The 18,755-nt window shown below is 43.4% G+C and overlaps 1 protein-coding gene across 1 annotated transcript in view; it reads right to left on the bottom strand.

Annotated features, from left to right (window-relative positions):
* The window catches only part of dnai3 (dynein axonemal intermediate chain 3), a 121,316-nt gene extending 103,020 nt beyond the window's left edge, over positions 1 to 18,296 (bottom strand). Inside the window, exons 1-4 of the mRNA XM_041207850.1 lie at positions 18,257 to 18,296; positions 8,357 to 8,489; positions 2,627 to 2,811; positions 1,705 to 1,809 (exon numbers count right to left, since the gene is read on the bottom strand). Coding sequence (XP_041063784.1) covers positions 1,705 to 1,809; positions 2,627 to 2,811; positions 8,357 to 8,489; positions 18,257 to 18,262 — 429 coding nt within the window. The 5' untranslated portion in view covers positions 18,263 to 18,296. The remainder of the gene's footprint in view (positions 1 to 1,704; positions 1,810 to 2,626; positions 2,812 to 8,356; positions 8,490 to 18,256) is intronic.
* Between the last annotated feature and the right edge of the window lie 459 nt (positions 18,297 to 18,755).

The following is an 18,755-nucleotide window of genomic DNA, read 5'->3' as shown; positions in this document are numbered from 1 at the left end:
GAATGGCCTCTTCTTGCTCCTGTATTCCTTCTACATTCCCTCAGGGATTTCCAGTTCTAGGCTGTTTACCTAGGTCAACAAAATCAGCCCATCACACATGCTGTCAATATGCACTTCCTCGGTGAACTCCGGATTCTGTAGGTGAGGTCAGGCAATTAATCACATACTGGGAGCTGTTTCTGCAGAATTCACAAGCCAAGTTTTTATTTTCAAATAACATAAACGTGCCTTCCATTTCCAGTCGAGATTTAGAGTGTTCTTCACACACTCAGGGGTTTTAATTCGGGGGATGTGGGTGTTGCTGGCTGGGCCAGCATTTATTGCCCATCCCTAATTGCCCTTGTTCAGAGGGCATTTAAGAGTCAACCACATTGCCGTGGGTCTGGAGTCACATGTAGGCCAGACCAGGTAAGGCCGGCAGATTTCCTTCCCTTTAGTGAACCAGATGGGGTTTTGCAACAATCGACAATGGTTTCATTGTCATCATTAGACTTACAATTCCAAATTTTTATTCAATTCAAATTCCACCATCTGACATGGCAGGATTCGAACCCAGGTCCCCAGAGCATTACCCTTGGATTACTAATCTAGTGACAATACCACTACGCCATCACCTCCGCACTTAAGAAAGATGTCACAGCCTTGAAGAGGGCTTTGGGGGAACATTCCCAGGGGAATAGCAAGAATGAGGAAGTTCAGTTATGTGGGAAGATTAGAGAAGTTGGAATTGTTCTTTGTAAAGTAAAGAGGGTGAAGGGAGAGAATATATAACAAAATATTCAAGATTATTCAATCGAAGGTCATACAATTAAAATAATTGGCAAAAGAACTAGAGGGGAAGGAAGAATTCTTTTTCACACAGGCCTGTTAAGGCCTGGAAGGCACTACCGGAAAGGCTGGTGAAATCAGATTCCAGAAGAATTTTCAAAAGGCAAATGAAAATATACTTGAAGAGAAAGGTTATAGGGAACAAGCCTGGCTGTGAAGCTAATCGGTTAGCTCGTTCAAAGATTTGGCATGATGGGCCTGACTTTAACCCACTCAAAGCCCATTCAGTTCAAATCGAGCGTAATGATGAATCGAATAACTCCCTTCCACGCTGTAAGGTCCTCTGATTTTCTAAAAATTCTTTCATGGGATGTGAGAGACACTGGCTAGGCTGACAGTTATTGTCCATCCCCAATTGCCCTTGAGCTGCCTTCTTGAACTGCTGCAGTCCATGTGGTGCAGGTACACCCACACTGCTGCTGAGGAGGGTATTCCAGGATTTTGACCCAGCGACAGTGAAGGAAGTGATTTGGTATTGTGAGGCCAGGAGTCATTTAGATGTTTTTGATCCTGTTTGAAAGCAACTGGACATTTTTCCCCTCACCTAGTTTTTCTCCCTGATGGGTTTTGATGAGGAGTTATGATGGATTTAAAATATAGCCTTCCCTATCATCGGCCGTCAGCCGATCCTGTGCAACCCATTGCAGGACAGGGATCTATCTTGCAGCACCACACAAAAGTGGTAGATGCTAGCTCAATTAATAATTTTATATCTGAGGTTGATAGATTTTACCAGACAGGTATATAAAAAGGGTATGGAGCCAAGGTGGGTGGGTGGAGTTTGGAGACAGATTAGCACGATCTCACTGAAAGGCAGACAGACTTGAGGGGTTGAATATTTTCCCCCTCTCCCTATGTTAAAAAAAAATCTCATACCTGTAAAATCGCTTCCTTCATCGTTTCATTTAAAACCATGTAAAAACTTTGACCGTACTTGAAATCTTTATCAAAAACAACTAGAAAGTCTTCTGTTGAATGTTCCTGGGTTAAAAAAAAAATCAAAGCCGGTTTAATGGTGATCAGTAAAATTCCGATAAAGCCGTGTGCAATCACAGTCATAGCTTGGCATGAGCGTTGCTGTATTGATATTGTAGACACTCAAACCCCCTCAAGGGCCAACTATGACTGCAAATTCCATTTCTTTTTAAAATTATACATTGTTCAAGCTGAATTTCAAGTCATATGCAGAATTGAATCTTAGCACATTCATATAGACATCCTAATGCTTGAAAAAGAGCATTTATTTCCTTTCGGGGGGATTAATGTGAGACTTGAGTATTGCTGAAAAAAGATGCATATTGTCAAAGCTTTTTGCCTTGCACTCACCAGGACAATTCGCAAGAATACCAAATTGTAAAGAGAACAACAGCTTGTATTGCATGAGAAGACAGTGCTGATTCCATTTGTCAACCAATCAGCACTCTCTTCTCACGCAGTATAAATTGTTGTTCCCTTTACAATTTGGTATTCTTGCAAATTGTCCTGATGAGTGTAAGATGAAAAACTTCGACAACATGTCTTCTTTCAGCAATACTCAAGTTCTGCACTACCAAATGACTATTTGTAATGTGATACTGTTAATGCCATAGTGATACTTTGAGAATTCCAGTAAACCCACTCTCAATCTGTCTGAATTATTACAACAAACAGGATGAAAAGCCTAAATATTGCAAGCTTTATTTTGGCCAATTATATTATCTCAATGATTTGTAGTTGAATGGTGGTTGGTAAGAGCTCTTAACCTTTATATACACTTTCCAGATGACTTAATCATGTCAGAATTAAAGACATTACTAACCAGGATCTGCTGTTTGAAGGGGTAGAAATCAGAGGTGCCTCCCCTTGCCTTCATGTCGTTTATAATATCATCCTTTTTAATGAGCTTGTAAGGTTGCTCCTCTGTGAGATCCTGGTCGATCACACACTGGAAGATTTCTCGACTCTTGGAGGTGAGAACAAGAGGAATGATATCCTCTGTGAACACTGCAAACAAGGATTGAAATCTGTATTCTTCCATGTTGTTCTGTGGTAATGCTGTGGTTTTCTATTTGAAACACCTTTCAAGTTTAATGCATTCTCAGACCAGGCACTTACGGGGAAGGTGATAAAGTGTTGCTTTGTTTACACCAGGTTACCAAACTGAAACCAAATTCCTTTGCATCAATTCACACAAGATGATCTATATTAAATGGTGTAAAATGGGGATGCAGAGAGGATTAACTCTCGGCAAGTTTCAAATCTAGCTGTCACATGGGAATTACGCAGAGGAGTGTCCTCCCATGCTGACTGCACTACAGTCGTGGGGTCAATGGGAAATACTGGTCACCATGGAAGAAGCAGACACAGGTACCGCTTCAAGTTCTCCTTCTGCCCACCTATTGTCCGACGGATGGGGGAAGGGATTGTGGCATTACCCAGGCCTTCTAACCATAGCCTACATTCCCATGGCCTGCCTTGGAATCTACCCTTCCAGCCAGGGGAACCACCATGGACCAAGTATATGACCCAGAATAGGATGTCCTGACAATTCTTAAGCTGAGCAGAAGCGACACACTTTACCATGAGGAAACCACAGTCAGCTGTGGTGCCAGCTGTGGCTCCATGGAGCATCACTCTCAACTCTGAGTCAGAAAGTTATGGGTTAACGTCCCTGCACTCCAGAGACTTGAGCACAAAAATCTAGCCTGACACTGCGGTGCTGTACTGAGGGAGTGCTGCACTGTTGGAAGGGCAGTGCTGAGGGAATGCTGCCCTGTCAGAGGAATAATACTGAGGCAGCGCTGTACTCTGAGAAACAGTACTGAGGTAGTACTGCCCTGTCGGAGGGTCAGTACTGAGAGACTGTTGTACTGTTAGAGGGGAGTTACTGAGGGAGTGCTGCACAGTCAGAAGGGCAGTACTGAGAGCACCGAGAGGGCTTGTCTTTCAGATGAGTCATTTAACTGAGGCTCGTTCTGCTCTCTCAAGTAAATGTAAAAGATCCAATGCCACTGTTTGCAGAGGTGCAGGTAAGCTCTCCCTGGAATCCTGACCCATAATGATCCCTGAATTAATGGCATAAAAACAGAATCTCTGTCATTATCTCATTGTAATTTAAGGGAGCTTGCTGTGTGCAAATTGGCTGCTACGTTTCCCACACTTCTAGGCTTTTCCAGTTTTGTTGAATATTGTAGATTGTATTAAGCATCTTTAGTATCTGGCTTTGTCTGTTCCGTAAGATTTGGACATCACCACCATCTTCTCATGTACAATTAGGGTTGGACAATACATACAAACCTTGCCAGTGATGCTCACATCCTATGAATGAATTTTAAAAATTCACCTAATCGCCAGTCAGTGGTTGTGTGTCAGTTATTGTTGAACAAGGATAACCCTTACATAAGGCTTGAGTTAATAAGAAATTTGTTCTGCATGTGGAAACTGCCATCTAGCTGCAAATGTGAGAATAAGTGTTTTTGGGGGAAAGCCTGAAGTGAATTAAGTTATCTGATCTCCTTCACATGCTGCAAAAGGAAATTTAGAACAAAGGACATTAATTGATAATTGTAGCCAGGAAAGAGATAGCGAGAGAGTTCATTGGTACATTTAAGAGTAGACATAAAATGCTCTTTATCTGAAATCTACATCCACTACCTGGGTATAATTATTTGGCCAAATTTCCATTGTGTGAAATTGGAAGGATAAGTTCATTAGACACAAGAATAAAGATTATAAGAAATAGGAGGAGGAGTGGGCCATTTGGCCCTTCAAGCCTGTGCCACCATTTGATGAGATCATGGCTGAACTGATTGTAGATGTAGACACAATTATGTCAAAGGTGAAGCTTGTCTGGATGAGTGCAGCTCCCACAACACTCAAGAAGCCTGACACCTTCCAGGACAAACCAGCCTGCTTGATTGGCACCCCATCCACAAACATTCACTCCCTCCACCACCGACACACAGTAGCAGCAGTGCGTGTACCATCTACAAGATGCATTGCAGGAACTCACCAAGGCTCCTTTGATAGCACCTTCCAAACACACGACCACAACCATCTAGAAGGACAAGGGCAGCAGATAAATGGGAACACCACTGCCTGGAAGTTCCCCTCCAGGTAACTCACCATCCTGACTTGGAAATATATCACCGTTCCTTCACTGTCTCTGGGTCAAAATCCTGGAACTCCCTCCCTAACAGCACTGTGGGTGTACCTACACCACATGGACTGCAGCGGTTCAAGAAGGGAGCTCACCATCACCTTCTCAAGGGCAACTGGGGATGGGCAATAAATACTGGCCCAGCCAGCGAAGCCCACAGCCCGTGAATTAATTTTAAAAAAGCAGTCATCTGGATCCACTTTTTATCAATTTTAGTTAAAGAAAAATGGAGGAAAATATACAAATAGAAAAACTGTGGCGTTTTGGTAAGAAGCCTTCATTAGTACAGGAAATCAGTCGGATATGATCCACATTCAGGACATCCTGATGACACCTCTTCAATGCAATGCACTCAGAACCTACTGATATTGGTATCTTCATTGTGTTAAAGTCTTTCAGGTTTGGTATGTTCCACACAGCGGTAAGATAAAATCTGACCACTTGACCCTAATTAACTTCTTGTGTAGCTTCATGCCCAAAGGGACTCCTTTATACTTGAAGCATTACTCCCAGCATCTCTGGTGCTAATCACACACATTTCCTTTCTTTTCAAGAGGCACTGCATATACTGTGTAACCATAGTAACCTCCTTCTTTAAGTGACCCTTTCCTCTATCTACCATGGACAATGAAACTAGTTGGCCCAAAACAGAAGGTTAGTCTATGTCCTGGAGACAGCGCTGCATGGGGCCTCTTCCAACCACAAAACAAATCACCCCCGGAAGGATAAAACAAGTAAAAACTGGGAAATAAGAATACTGGTCTAAACTGGTCTTGTATACCTTAAAATGGAACATTGGTAAAACTGGGAAATAAGAGGACTGGTCCAAACTGTTTTGTTCCTTCTGGGCCATCATCTTTGGTCTTTTTCCACCAGTCAAAATTCACAACAAGGGAACAAGGTTAAGCTTTACCATCTCAAACCAAACCGTATCCCTTTCAAATTTTTAATTTTCTTGAATAAAAATAATTTTGAGGTCATTTTGTGGACCATTAGAGTTCCTCTGTGATTTTGTTTCTCTCATATCCATAATCACCTACCTGATGGCATTCTGTGGGCATCTCAACAAAACCAACTTGAATTGCCCATACTCAAGAGAGTAGGAAGAGAGGAGAATTTTAGTCATTAGTCTTGTCTCAGTTGGTAGCACTCCCACCTTTGAGTCAGTAAGATTGTGGCCTGGGGAAGATGGCCAGTGAGTGAATGCAGCCTAGAAACTGGCACACCAAGCATTGATGCAAATTTTTGCACCAGTCTGCCTCTGTGCCCAGCCCCATCTGGGGCAAAGAATCCTCCCCTTTCTCATGATTCAGGCTTACTCTTCAGTGTAATAATGAGGGAGGGCTGCACTGTCTTCAAATTGGGATTTAATTTCAAGGACTGTCTGCCCTATGAGCTGGATGTAACATAGCGCTGGGCAATATTTGACGAAGAGGACGTGAATTCTCCCAATGTCCTGGCCATTATTTATCCTTAACTAATACCATTAGGAAACAGATCAGGCAGTCATTTATCTCATTGCTGTTACTGGGATCCTGCTTTGTACAAATTAGCTGCCACAGTTCCGACTTTACAACGATAACTACAATTCGGAAGTAAACTGGTAGTCCTGAGGTCATGATAGGCACTATATAAATTAAAGTTTGTTCTTTTTAACTTTCTTCCAATGGTTGGTACAAATGTGCTTCATGCACAAACACCACAAGCAAACCTCTTTCCCATTAATGAATTGGAAGAAAGTTACATCGCAAAGATTTTCCTTCTTGATGATGGAAGGAAGAAAGAATTGCTAGAAAACTCATTTTCAACAGGTTCCCCAATCTTGTCTTTCTTTGCTGAAATAGATCAACATAAATAACAACTTTCAAGAAACGTTAACTGTGTTCCTCTCCACAGATGCTGTCAGACCTGCTGAGTTTTTCCAGCAATTTTTGTTTTTGTTTCAGATTTCCAGCATCCGCAGTATTTTGCTTTTAACAACTTTCAAAAGTTGATACAACTGGAATAAAAACTTGCCCAGCCTAACAAGTTAACTAATCCCCACCACAAACCTCCCTCCAAAGACCACAAGGTAACTGGTGTAGGAAATAGAATTTGTGTAGTAGGGGACATTTTTCTCAGGAATATTGTTGGGGTAGAGTTGAAGTTTACTTTGCCAGCTTCACTGGAGACAGAGATGCCATGTTCTCATTATTAGCACCGTCCACCTTACAAGACTCTCCCAGCTGTCTTCATGTTGCTGGTGGTACAAACACGAGGCATCCTTATAAAAGTTAACTGTTGAATCATGCATTCCTGCAAACAAGTAGGATATCACACCCATCTGTACAAGAAAAGATGCTTGGGGCTGTTGTCCATTTAAATTTTAAACCCGTAAATTGGCCCCTTTAACTCACCGCGCAAAGTATTTACATTCTGGGCGGGTGGTGGTGGTGGGGGGGGGGCGGGGGGGAGGAGAACGGGACACATGAGTCCAAATCCCACCACGGCAGCTGGTGGAATTTAAGTTCAATTAATAAAATCTGGAATTAAAGCTAGTCTCTGTAATAGTGAACATGAAACTGTTGTCGATTGTCGTAAAAACCCATCTGGTTCACTGATGCCCCTTAGGGAAGGAAATCTGCCACCCTCACCTGCTCTGGTCTACCTGTGACTCCACACCACAGCAATGTAACTGACTCTTAACTGCCCTCCGAAATGGCTGAGCAAGCCACTCAAAACCAGGGCAATTAGGGATGGGCAACAAATACTGGCCTTGCCAGCAACTCCCAAAACCCATGAAAGAATAAATTAACGGAAAGTTGCCCATGCACTTAAACAAATCAACCACACAATATGAAACGGAGAGTACATTTCCTGCACTTTCTTTAAGGTCAATAAATTCTTCCTTTATCTTTGTCATTTTCCTAATGATTAGTTAAATAAGCCATTCGAGCCACTTCATTTGAAGTGTAAAGCCTTGCACGTTCAGGTAATGGTAGCATGACTATTTTACTGGAGCAGTAATCCAGAGAACTGGATTAATGATCCAATGACAGGAGTTCAAACCCCACCGCAGCAGCTGGGGAAATTTATATTCAGTCAATAAATAAATCTACAATTTAAAAAAAAAAACTATCAGTATGGATGACCATGAAAAAATACTGAATTGTTGTAAAAGCCCAGCTGTTTCACCCGTGTCCTTTAGGGAAGGAAATCTTAGCTTACCCGGAAATCTTACTGGACCTCACTTGGTCTGGCCTACACCTGACTGCAGACCACAGCAATGTGGTTCACTCTTAATGGCTTACTGCAATGGCCCTAGCAAGTTAGGGGAAATTAGGGATGGGTAACCAATAATGGCCTTGTCAGAAAGATATCTCACATCAAAGAATAAAAAAAAAAACTCACGACTGGATCTGACTCTTCTTGCTGACTTCAAGCGTGTTTTAGACCGAACTCTGTCTTTCAATTTCGGTGTTGGTCTCCAGTCGGTAGGTGTCATAGATCTTGATGTGACAACATCAATATCCTTTCCTAAAGTCTGTAGAAATGAACACAGTGTAAGTAAGAAATGAAATGTAGACTATGAAAAATGCCGGTAACCTCAATAAAGTGCTTTGGATAAACTGCGCGCCTCAGGACGTTCAAACCCTATGAATACCAGGAGGGAGTTTTCTATTCCAATTTTGAGTTGTGTGAAATTACCGGGTTTGGGTCAATTCAAATCTACTTGCCAATAATGACAATGAAAAGTGTTAATATTTATAACACACAAAAAATTGAAGTTTATTGATGTTGACTTGGCTCCACTGGGGGCACTTTTGCCTCTGGGACAGAAGGCAGTGGGGCTGAATTCCCCCATTTTGGCTTTTGCTGTGGCAGCGACAGTGAAACAGTCAGCATTTGCAGTCATCACTCCGCTGAAGCTGACAGCACACTTCGCAAGTTCAAGCACGTGCAGAATAATCTAGAAAGCCAGGAGATAAATGGTCTGTGAATCTACACTCCTCCACTGAGTGTGTTATAGAGACTCCCACAGACTGCAATCTCAACTGCAAGCATGATTTGACAAAAACTTTCACTTCAATAATATTAGTTTCACAGTAAAACTCTTGAAAATCTGTAAACAGCTTGTTGAATGAGGTGTAACTAGGTTTTTAATGGTATGCTAACTTCGTAAATACTGCTAAATACCCTCACTGGCCCTGAAAAGCTAATATTTTACTTGTGGATTGCCAAATTTCCTGATAATGATTTAAAAAAATCCCCATATACTTTTAAAAAAAAAGTTATTTTTAAAAGTTTGCTTATTGTTATTTTACCTTAAAGATGTAAAAGCAATAGGGTTGTTGTGGTGGGTGATTTTAACTTGCCCTGTATTGACCGGGAATCACTTAGTACTAGGGGTTTGGATGGTGCAGAATTTGTAAGGTGCACCCAGGAGGGCTTCCTGAGACAATATGTTGATAGTCCAACTAGGGAAGGGGCAATACTGGACCTGGTATTAGGGAATGAACCCGGCCAGGTCGTCGAAGTTTCAGTAGGGGAGTATTTCGGGAAAAGTGACCATAATTCAGTAAGTTTCAAAGTACTGGTGGATAAGGATAACAGGAGTCCTCGGGTTAAGGTGCTTAATTGGGGGAAGGCTAATTATAACAATATTAGGCAGGAACTGAGGAATCTAGACTGGAGGCGGATGTTTGAGGGCAAACCAACAACTGACATGTGGGGGGGCTTTCAAACCTCAGTTGTTAAGAATTCAGGACTGGCATGTTCCTACTAGGATGAAGGATAAGCATGGCTAGTTTCAGAAACCTTAGATAATGAAGGATATTGAGAGATTAGTCAAAAAGAAAAGGGAAGCATTCGTAAGGGCTAGAAGGCTGGGAACAGATGAAGCCCGTGGAGAATATAAAGAAAGTAGGAAGAAACTTAAGCAAGGAGTCAGGAGAGCTAAAAGGGGTCATGAAAAGTCATGGGCAACCAGGATTAAGGAAAATCCCAAGGCCTTTTATACATATGTAAAAGACAAGGAGGTAGCCAGGGAAAGGGTGGGCCCACTCAGGGACAAAGGTGGGAATCTGTGTGTGGAGCCAGAAGAAATGGGAGAGATACTAAATGAATACTTCTCATCAGTATTCACCAAAGAGAAGGAAGCGGTTGATTTGTCTAGGGAAGAGTGTGTAGATAGCCTGGATCATGTTGAGATCAAAAAAGAGGAGGTGTTAGGCATCTTGAAGAATATTAAGGTGGATAAGACCCCAGGGCCAGGTGGGATCTACCCCAGAGTACTGAGGGAAGCAAGGGAGGAGATTGTTGGGGCCTTGACAGAAATCTTTGTATCCTCACTGTCTACGGGTGAGGTCCCAGAGGACTGGAGAATGGCCAATGTTGTTCCATTGTTTAAGAAGGGTAGCAAGGATAATTCAGGAAATTACAGGCCAGTGAGCCTTATTTCAGTGGTAGGGAAATTATTGGAGAAGATTCTTCGTGACACGATTTACTACAATTTGAAGCAAATGGACATATTAGTGAGAGGTAGAATGGTTTTGTGAAGGGGAGGTCGTGTCTCACTAATTTGATCGAGTTTTTCAAGGAAGTGACAAAGATGATCGACGATGGAAGGGCAGTGGATGTTATATTCATGGATTTCAGTAAGGCCTTTGACAAGGTCCCTCATGACAGACTAGTACAGAAGGTAAAGTCGCACGGGATCAGAGGTGAGCTGGCAAGATGGATACAGAATTGGCTTGGTCATGGAAGACAGAGGGTAGCAGTGGAAGGGTGCTTTTCTGAATGGAGAGCTGTGACTAGTGGAGTTCCGCAGGGATCAGTGCTGGGACCTTTGCTGTTTGTAGTATACATAAACGATTTGGAGGAAAATGTAACTGGGCTAAATAGTAAGTTTGCAGACAACACTAAGGTTGGAGGAGTTGCAAATAGTGAAGAGGATTGTCAAAGGATACAATGGGATATAGATCGGTTGGAGACTTGGGCAGAGAAATGGCAGATGAAGTTTAATCTGGACAAATGCGAGGTAATGCATTTTGGGAGGTCTAATACAGGCAGGAATTATACAGTAAATGGCAGAACCCTTAAGTGCATTGACGGGCAGAGGGATCTGGGTGTACAGGTCCACAGGTCACTGAAAGTGGCAACACAGGTGGATAAGGTAGTCAGGAAGGCATATGGCATGCTTGCCTTCATTGGCAGGGGTATTGAGTGTAAAAGCTGGGAAGTCATGCTGTAGCTGTATAGAACCTTGGTTAGGCCACACTTGGAATATTGCGTGCAATTCTGGTCGCCACATTACCAGAAAGATATGGAGGCATTGGAGAGGGTGCAGAGGAGGTTTACCAGGATGCTGCCTGGTGTGGAGGTTATTAGCTATGAGGAGAGGTTGGAGAAACTTGGATTGTTCTCAATAGACCGACGGAGATTGAGGGGCGACTTAATAGAAGTTTACAAAATGATGAGTGGCATGGACAGAGTAGATAGTCAGAGGCTTTTTTCCCAGGGTGAAAGAGTCAATTACTAGGGGACATAGATTTAAGCTGAGAGAAGAAAACTATAGAGGAGATGTGCGGGGCAAGTTTTTTACGCAGAGGGTAGTAAGTGTCTGGAATTCGCTGCCAGAGGAGGTGGTGGAAGCAGGTACGATAGTGGAGTTTAAGAGGCAGCTTGACAAATACATGAATAGGATGGGAATAGAGGGACATGGATCCCGGAAGTGCAAAACGTTTCAGTTGACGGGCAATATGATCGGTGCAGGCGTGGAGGGCCGAAGACCCTATTCCTGTGCTGTACTTTTCTTTGTTCTTTGTTCTTGTTTCTTGATCCAATTATAAACAACTATTTCAGTGTTTGAACATTTAAACTACAAATGCAGAAGATTAAGTCTTAACCTCATGGTTTGCTGTATGTGAAGCCCTCAATTCAATTGGTTGCCTTGCTGCTTGTTGACATCACGGCTGCTGCACTCCAGGACATCCCCTAACATGGTGGTGGATTCAGCCTATCATCAAGAAAGGGGAAATCCACACCTCAGAGATTGCTAGGTCTTTTGGGCAGCATTTTTTGAGTTCAGCTGTGAGTGCTGTTGCTTTATTCCTGACCACAAATTCAGGGCTGTGTTGTACTCACCAATCCTCCCAACCTTACAAACGTCCACTATTTCTTCATGCCTCAGATATCAAACATTTTCACCCTCCTCTGGAAATCCCTCCATGTCATTGCTTCAACTTTTCACTGCATCCTGGTTCAAAGAAGGGTGCAGGAGGGCGCACCAAGATTAGTACCAGGCTTGCCAACAAATACGGTGTCAACCTGGTGAAGCTACAACACAGGACTACTTGCATGCCAAACAGTGGAAGCAACATGTGATAGATGGAGCTAAGCAAACTAACCGGTTGGATCCAAACTAAAAGCAAAATACTGCGGACGCTGGAAATCTGAAATAAAAACAGAAAGTGCTGTAAAAAGTCAGCAGGTCTGACAGCATCTGTGAAGAGAGAAACAGAGTTAACATTTCGAGTCCATATGACTTCATGGGCTCTGAAGAAGAGTCATACAGACTCAAAACGTTAACTCTGTTTCTCTCTCCACAGATCCTGCCAGGCCTACTGAGTTTTTCTAGCATTTTCTGTTTTTACTTTGGGTCAGATCCAAGTTCTGCAGTCCTGCCACATACAGTCGTGAATAGTGGTGGATAATTAAACAACTAACAGGAGGAAGTGGCTCCACAATTATCCTCATCATCATTGGAAAGGCCAGCACATCAGTGCAAAAGACAAGGTTTAAGCCTTTAAAACCTTCTTCAGCCAGAAGTGACAAGCAAATGATCCATCTCAGCCCTCTCGAGGTCCCCAGCATCACAGATGCCAGTCTTCAGCCAATTCAATTCACTCCACGTGATTTCAAGGAACGGCTGAAGGCACTGGATACTGCAAAGACTATGGCCCCTGACAATATTCTGACAATAGCACTGAAGACTTGTGCTCCAGAACTTGCTATGCCTTTATCCAAGCTGTTCCAGTACAACGACAATACTGGCATCTACCTGGCTTTGTGGAAAATTGCTCAGGTACAACCTGTCCACAAAAAGCAGGACAAATCCAATCCAGCCAATTACTGACCCATCAGTCTACTCTCCATCATCAGCAAACTGATGGAAGGAGTTGTCGACAGTGCTTTCAAGCTGTACTTAAACAGCGATAACCTGCTCACTAATGCCCAGTTTGGGTTCTGCCAGAGCCACTCAGCTCCTGACATCATTATAGCTTTGGTCGAAATATGGACAAAAGAGCTGAGCTCCCGAGGTGAGGTGAGAGTGTTTGCCTTTGGCATCAAGCAGCATTTGACCAAGTGTGACATCAAGAAGCCCCAGCAAAACTGGAGTCAATGGGACTCAGGGGGAAAACTCTCCATTGGTTGGAGTCATACCTAACACAAAGGAAGATGGTTGTGGTCGTTGGAGGTCAGTCATCTCAGTTCCAGGACATCACTGCAGGAGTTCCTCAGGGTAGTGTCCTCGGCCCAACCATCTTCAGCTGCTTCATCAATGACCTTCCCTCCATCATAAGGTCAGAAGTGGGGGGTGTTCACTGATGATTGCACCATGTTCAATACCATTCATAACTTATCAGATATTGAAGCAGTCCATGTCCACATGTAGCAAAATCTGAACAACACTGAGGCTTGGGCTGATAAGTGGCAAGTAGCACTTGTGCCAAACAATTGCCCAGCAATGACCAGCTCCAACAAGAGAGAATCTAAGCATCACCCCTTGCATTAAACAGCATTACCGTCACTGAATCACCAACTATCAACATCCAGGGTGCTGCCATTGACCAGAAACTGAACTGGGCCAGCCATATAAATACTGTGGATACAAGAGCAGGTCAGAGACTGGGGTTTCTGTGATGAGTAACTCACCTCCTGAGTCCACCATTAACAACGCACAAGTCAGGAGCGTGATGGAATACTCTCCACTCGCCTGGATGAGTGCAGCTCCCACAACATTCTAGAAGCTTGACACAATCCAGGGCAAAGCAGCCCCACTTCATTGGCACTCCATTCACCACCTTAGCCATTCACTCCCTCCAATCCGAATGCACAGTGACAGCATTGTGGACCTTCTCCAAGATAAACTACGGCAAATTGACAAGGCTCCTTCCACAGCATCTTCCAAACCAGTGAACTCTATCATGTGGGCAAACAAGGTCAGCAGGCATATGGGAACGGCAACCAGTTCCCTCCAAGCCACTCACCATCCTGACTTGGAAATATATCGCCGTTCCTTCACTGTCGCTGGGTCAAAATCCTGGAACTCCCTCCCTAACAGCACTGTGGGTGTACCTACACCGCATGGACTGCAACGGCTCAAGAAGGCAGCTCACCACCACCTTCTCAAGTGGCAATTAGGGATGGGCAATAAATGCTGGCCCAGCAAGGACTGTCTACAGCTCATGAATAAATATACCAACAATTCATATTCATATAGTGCCTTTAATGTAATTAAATCTCCCTAGGTGCTTAAAAGAAAACCTGTGCAGCTCTGTCCCTTCCGGCTTCCATCTCTGTTCTTGTCAGTGTGACACAATGTGTAGCTCACCTCTCTTGCTCAACCTCTGAAGGCAGATCCTTCAGCCGCCCTGGAAAGATGCCTTCATCTTCACAGGATTCTCACACTAAATCCTTCCACCTTATCTCAAGTTTTCCTGCCTTTAAAAACATTCTCAATATCTAACTCTTCAAGTTCGCTTTCAGTTCAAAGAACAAAGAAAAGTACAGAACAAATTCATGAGCTGTAGACAGTCCTGGCTGGGCCAGCATTTATTGCCCATCCCTAATTGCCACTTGAGAAGGTGGTGGTGAGCTGCCTTCTTGAACCGCTGAAGTCCATATGGTGTTGGTCTGGCAGCATCTGCGGAGAGGAACACAGTTAACGTTTCGAGTCTGAGTAACCCTTCAACAGAACTAAGTAAAAATAGAAGGAAGGTGAAATATAAGCTAGTTTGCGGGGGGGGGGGGGGTGTCGGACAAGTAGAGCTGGACAGAGGGCCAGTGATAGATGGAGATAACCAAAAGATGTCACAGACAAAAGGACAAAGAGGTGTTGAAGGTGGTTATGTTATCTAAGGAATGTGCTAATTAAGGGTAAAAAGCAGGACAAGCAAGGTACAGATAGTCCTACTGGGGGTGGGGTGGGGTAAAGGAATCAAAAAAGGCTAAAAGGTAGAGATAAAACAATGGATGGAAATACATTTAAAAATAATGGAAGTAGGTGGGAAAAGAAAAATCTATATAAATTATTGAGAAAAAAAAGGGGAAATCAGAAAGGGGGTGGGGATGGAGGAGAGAGTTCATGATCTAAAGTTGGTGAATTCAATATTCAGTCCGGAAGGCTGTAAAGTGCCTAGTCAGAAGATGAGGTGCTGTTCCTCCAGCTTGCATTGAGCTTCACTGGAACAATGCAGCAGGCCAAGGATGGACATGTGGGCATGAGAGCAGGGTGGAGTGTTGAAATGGCAAGCGACAGGGAGGTCTGGGTAATGCTTGTGGACAGACCGAAGGTGTTCTGCAAAACGGTCACCCAGTCTGCGTTGGTCTATCCAATGTAGAGGAAACTGCATTGGGAGCAATGAATGCAGTAGACTAAATTGAGGGAAGTGCAGGTGAAATGCTGCTTCACTTGAAAGGAGTGTTTGGGTCCTTGGACGGTGAGGAGAGAGGAAGTAAAGGGGCAGGTATTGCACCTTCTGTGGTTGCATGGGAAGGTGCTGTGGGAGGGGGTTGAGGTGTAGGGGGTGATGGAAGAGTGGATCAGGGTTCCCCGGAAGGAATGATCCCTATGGAATGCCGCCAGGGGGGTGAAGGGAAGGTGTGTTTGGTGGTGGCATCATGCTGGAGTTGGCGGAAATGGCGGAGGATGATCCTTTGAACGTGGAGGCTGGTGGGGTGATAAGTGAGGACAAGGGGGACCCTATCATGTTTCTGGGAGGGAGGAGAAGGCGTGAGGGCGGATGCGGGGGGGGATGGGCCGGACACGGTTGAGGGCCCTGTCAACGACCGTGGGTGGAAAACCTCGGTTAAGAAAGAAGGAGGACATGTCAGAGGAACTGTTTTTGAAAGTGGCATCATCAGAACAGATGTGATGGAGGCGAAGGAACTGAGAGAATGGGATGGAGTCCTTACAGGAAGCGGGGTGTGAGGAGCTGTAGTCGAGGCAGCTGTGGGAGTCAGTAGGCTTGTAATGGATATTGGTGGACAGTCTATCACCAGAAATTGAGACAGAAAGAAAAGTACAGGAACAGGAACAGGCCTTTCGGCCCTCCAAGCCTGCGCTGATCATATTGCCCGTCAACTAAAACATTTTGCACTTCTGGGGTCCGTATCCCTCTATTCCCATCCTATTCATGTATTTGTCAAGCTGCCTCTTAAACACCGCTATCGTACCTTTCCCCTCTCCTCCCACCCCCCCCAAAAGTTCCGGTCTGAGATCTGATTTCTTTTCCTTTCTTTCAAAACACCTTGTGATGTTTAAACATATGAAAAGTCCGATAATAAATAAACGTTGGTGCTATTGACACTCCATTACAGCACAACAACAGCGAACATCTCAAGGTGCTTCGCTGGAGCATTATAAAGCAAAATTCAATGCTGAGCAATACAAGCTGACATTATGGCTGATGGTTAAAAGCTTGGGCTTTTTTTTTCAAATTTTGGTCAGTTAATTGTAAGGATGAACCTAAATGAGAAAAGTGGGGAATTGGAGAAGCTAAAGGAGGGAATGCCAGAGTCTTGGGCCCAGGCAACCAAGGGCATGGCTGCCTGTGGCGGAGCAATTAAAACCGGGAGGTCGAGATCTCAGGGGATTGGGGGGGTGGGGGGGGGGGGGGGGCGGGGGGAGAGACCACGGAGGGATTTGAAAACAAGGGTGAGAATTTTAAAATTGAGGCGTTGCCCGACTGCAAGTGTCATGAAAGTATAATAATTTTCATAATATTTTTCTCGTTTATTGTAAAGTAGGGTTCTGGGGTGAGTATAGTTGGGTCCATCTGTGTGCGATTTAATTACATTTGTAGTCAAGTAGACTGCAAGCTTTAACTCGTGCTTAAATATGCTAATGAGTAAACACAGGAGCTGGCTTAGCATGTAAGGTGTGAAATTAATTTGCATTTTTAGATAGATGAAGGGAGATTTGGATTTCAAAGGGATTTTAGCATATTTATAACTAGCCAGAAAAGGAAGGCTAAGGAATTAGTTTATTTTTCCCAAAAGTTGCTGGCAATATTGGCACCATGAAAGTTTTATGAAGATACAGTTTCAAAGACACATGAAACAATCGAATTTGCATATTAAGAGAGAAACATATATAAAAGAAAATGAAGGGCTATGTAGAAGGAGAAGGCTATGTAAGTTCTAACAGAAGTGTGTGAAATAGCCTAAATGAATCCTCCAGTATTTGTGCATAAGTATGCTGTCTACCAAAACTGAAGTTGGAGAAAATACATTTGGAATTCCACTGTCCAGGGTTTTGTGTTAATTTGCCAGACCTGTTTAAAATCTATTTTTGGACCGTTGCCTTAAAGGGGGTGTAAGTGGTATTCAGGTTATTTAGGAATTTTAGGAATTATCAATAGCAATTGTAGTCTTACGCATGTGCTTGACATCTTTTATTTTGTTAATAAATATTTTAATTTAATTTTTTTATGTCTCTAAAAGTCTCGGTGAACTTATTACGTCTGAATTCAGTGCATGCATCTCGAAATAGATACAAACTGCAAAACCACTGTGATAGCGCCACCAAGTTTCCCCCCGTGGATTTGGTCCATCTGGCACACATCATCTGCTGCGCCATAACAACAAGTCAATGTCAGCCAGTGAGCACAGCGGTGATAGGAGCACAGGACTTACTGTGAACTGGGTCACTAGCAGCAGATTTTGGATGAGCTCAAGTTTACAGAGGATGCAAACAATTAATATATTTATATATATATTGTATTGAATATGATAGTGTTGGATAGAAACAATTAATTTACCTATGTAATTGACTAAAATGTGTACTTGGTGTCTAATATTACATTTGCATCAGGTTCAATCTGGTTCCTGAAACAGGATTGAATCACATTGGGTCAGAATGAGGGTGGAAGCACTTGCCCTTCGGGTAGAATTGGATATTTTTCTTGGTTTTCTGAATCTTAAAATAAGTCAGCTTCACTCCCTCGCATTGTTTTTTTAACCTGAATCGTGTAAATATTGTACAAATCCCCAGGATTAAGGAACGGTTTCGGGCAGATCACTTACATTCATGTTGGCTCAATGCGAGTCCGCTCGCTTCCTCCTTTGTTGTCCGGCAGACTCTTCCGGCGTCTTTCGTTTCTATGGCCGTTGCTACGAACCACCGGAAGACCAGGGTGATTGGCAGGCATCGCAGCCAATCGTAGCCCTCGCGCCATAGAACCTGGAGACATTGAGCATCATTGACCTGTGGATTCTTGTTGTCTCTCTCCAGCATTTCCAGTTTGTATCTCCAACAATCCAATTTTTTTTTTTTGTCGGAATAGCTGACTCCTCAACATTGAGTTCAACAACTTCAGACCATGAGCTCTCTCCTCTATCTTCACCTTTTTTAAAATCACATTTTATTTTTAAATCTATTTTTGTTTTATTATTTACTTATTTTATCCCTGTTTTAAATCCTTTTTAAATCCCTCTTTTTACCCTTTTCCCCAACCAACTCCCTCCCCCCCCACAATAGGACCATCTGTCACTTGTTCCTTGTTGTTCTTTCACAGAGGGCTGA

Source organism: Carcharodon carcharias, chromosome 16 (genome assembly GCF_017639515.1).
Source record: "Carcharodon carcharias isolate sCarCar2 chromosome 16, sCarCar2.pri, whole genome shotgun sequence".
NCBI lineage: Eukaryota > Metazoa > Chordata > Chondrichthyes > Lamniformes > Lamnidae > Carcharodon > Carcharodon carcharias.
Note: the sequence above shows the minus strand (reverse complement) of the source record. Positions and strands in the feature narration are given on the sequence as shown.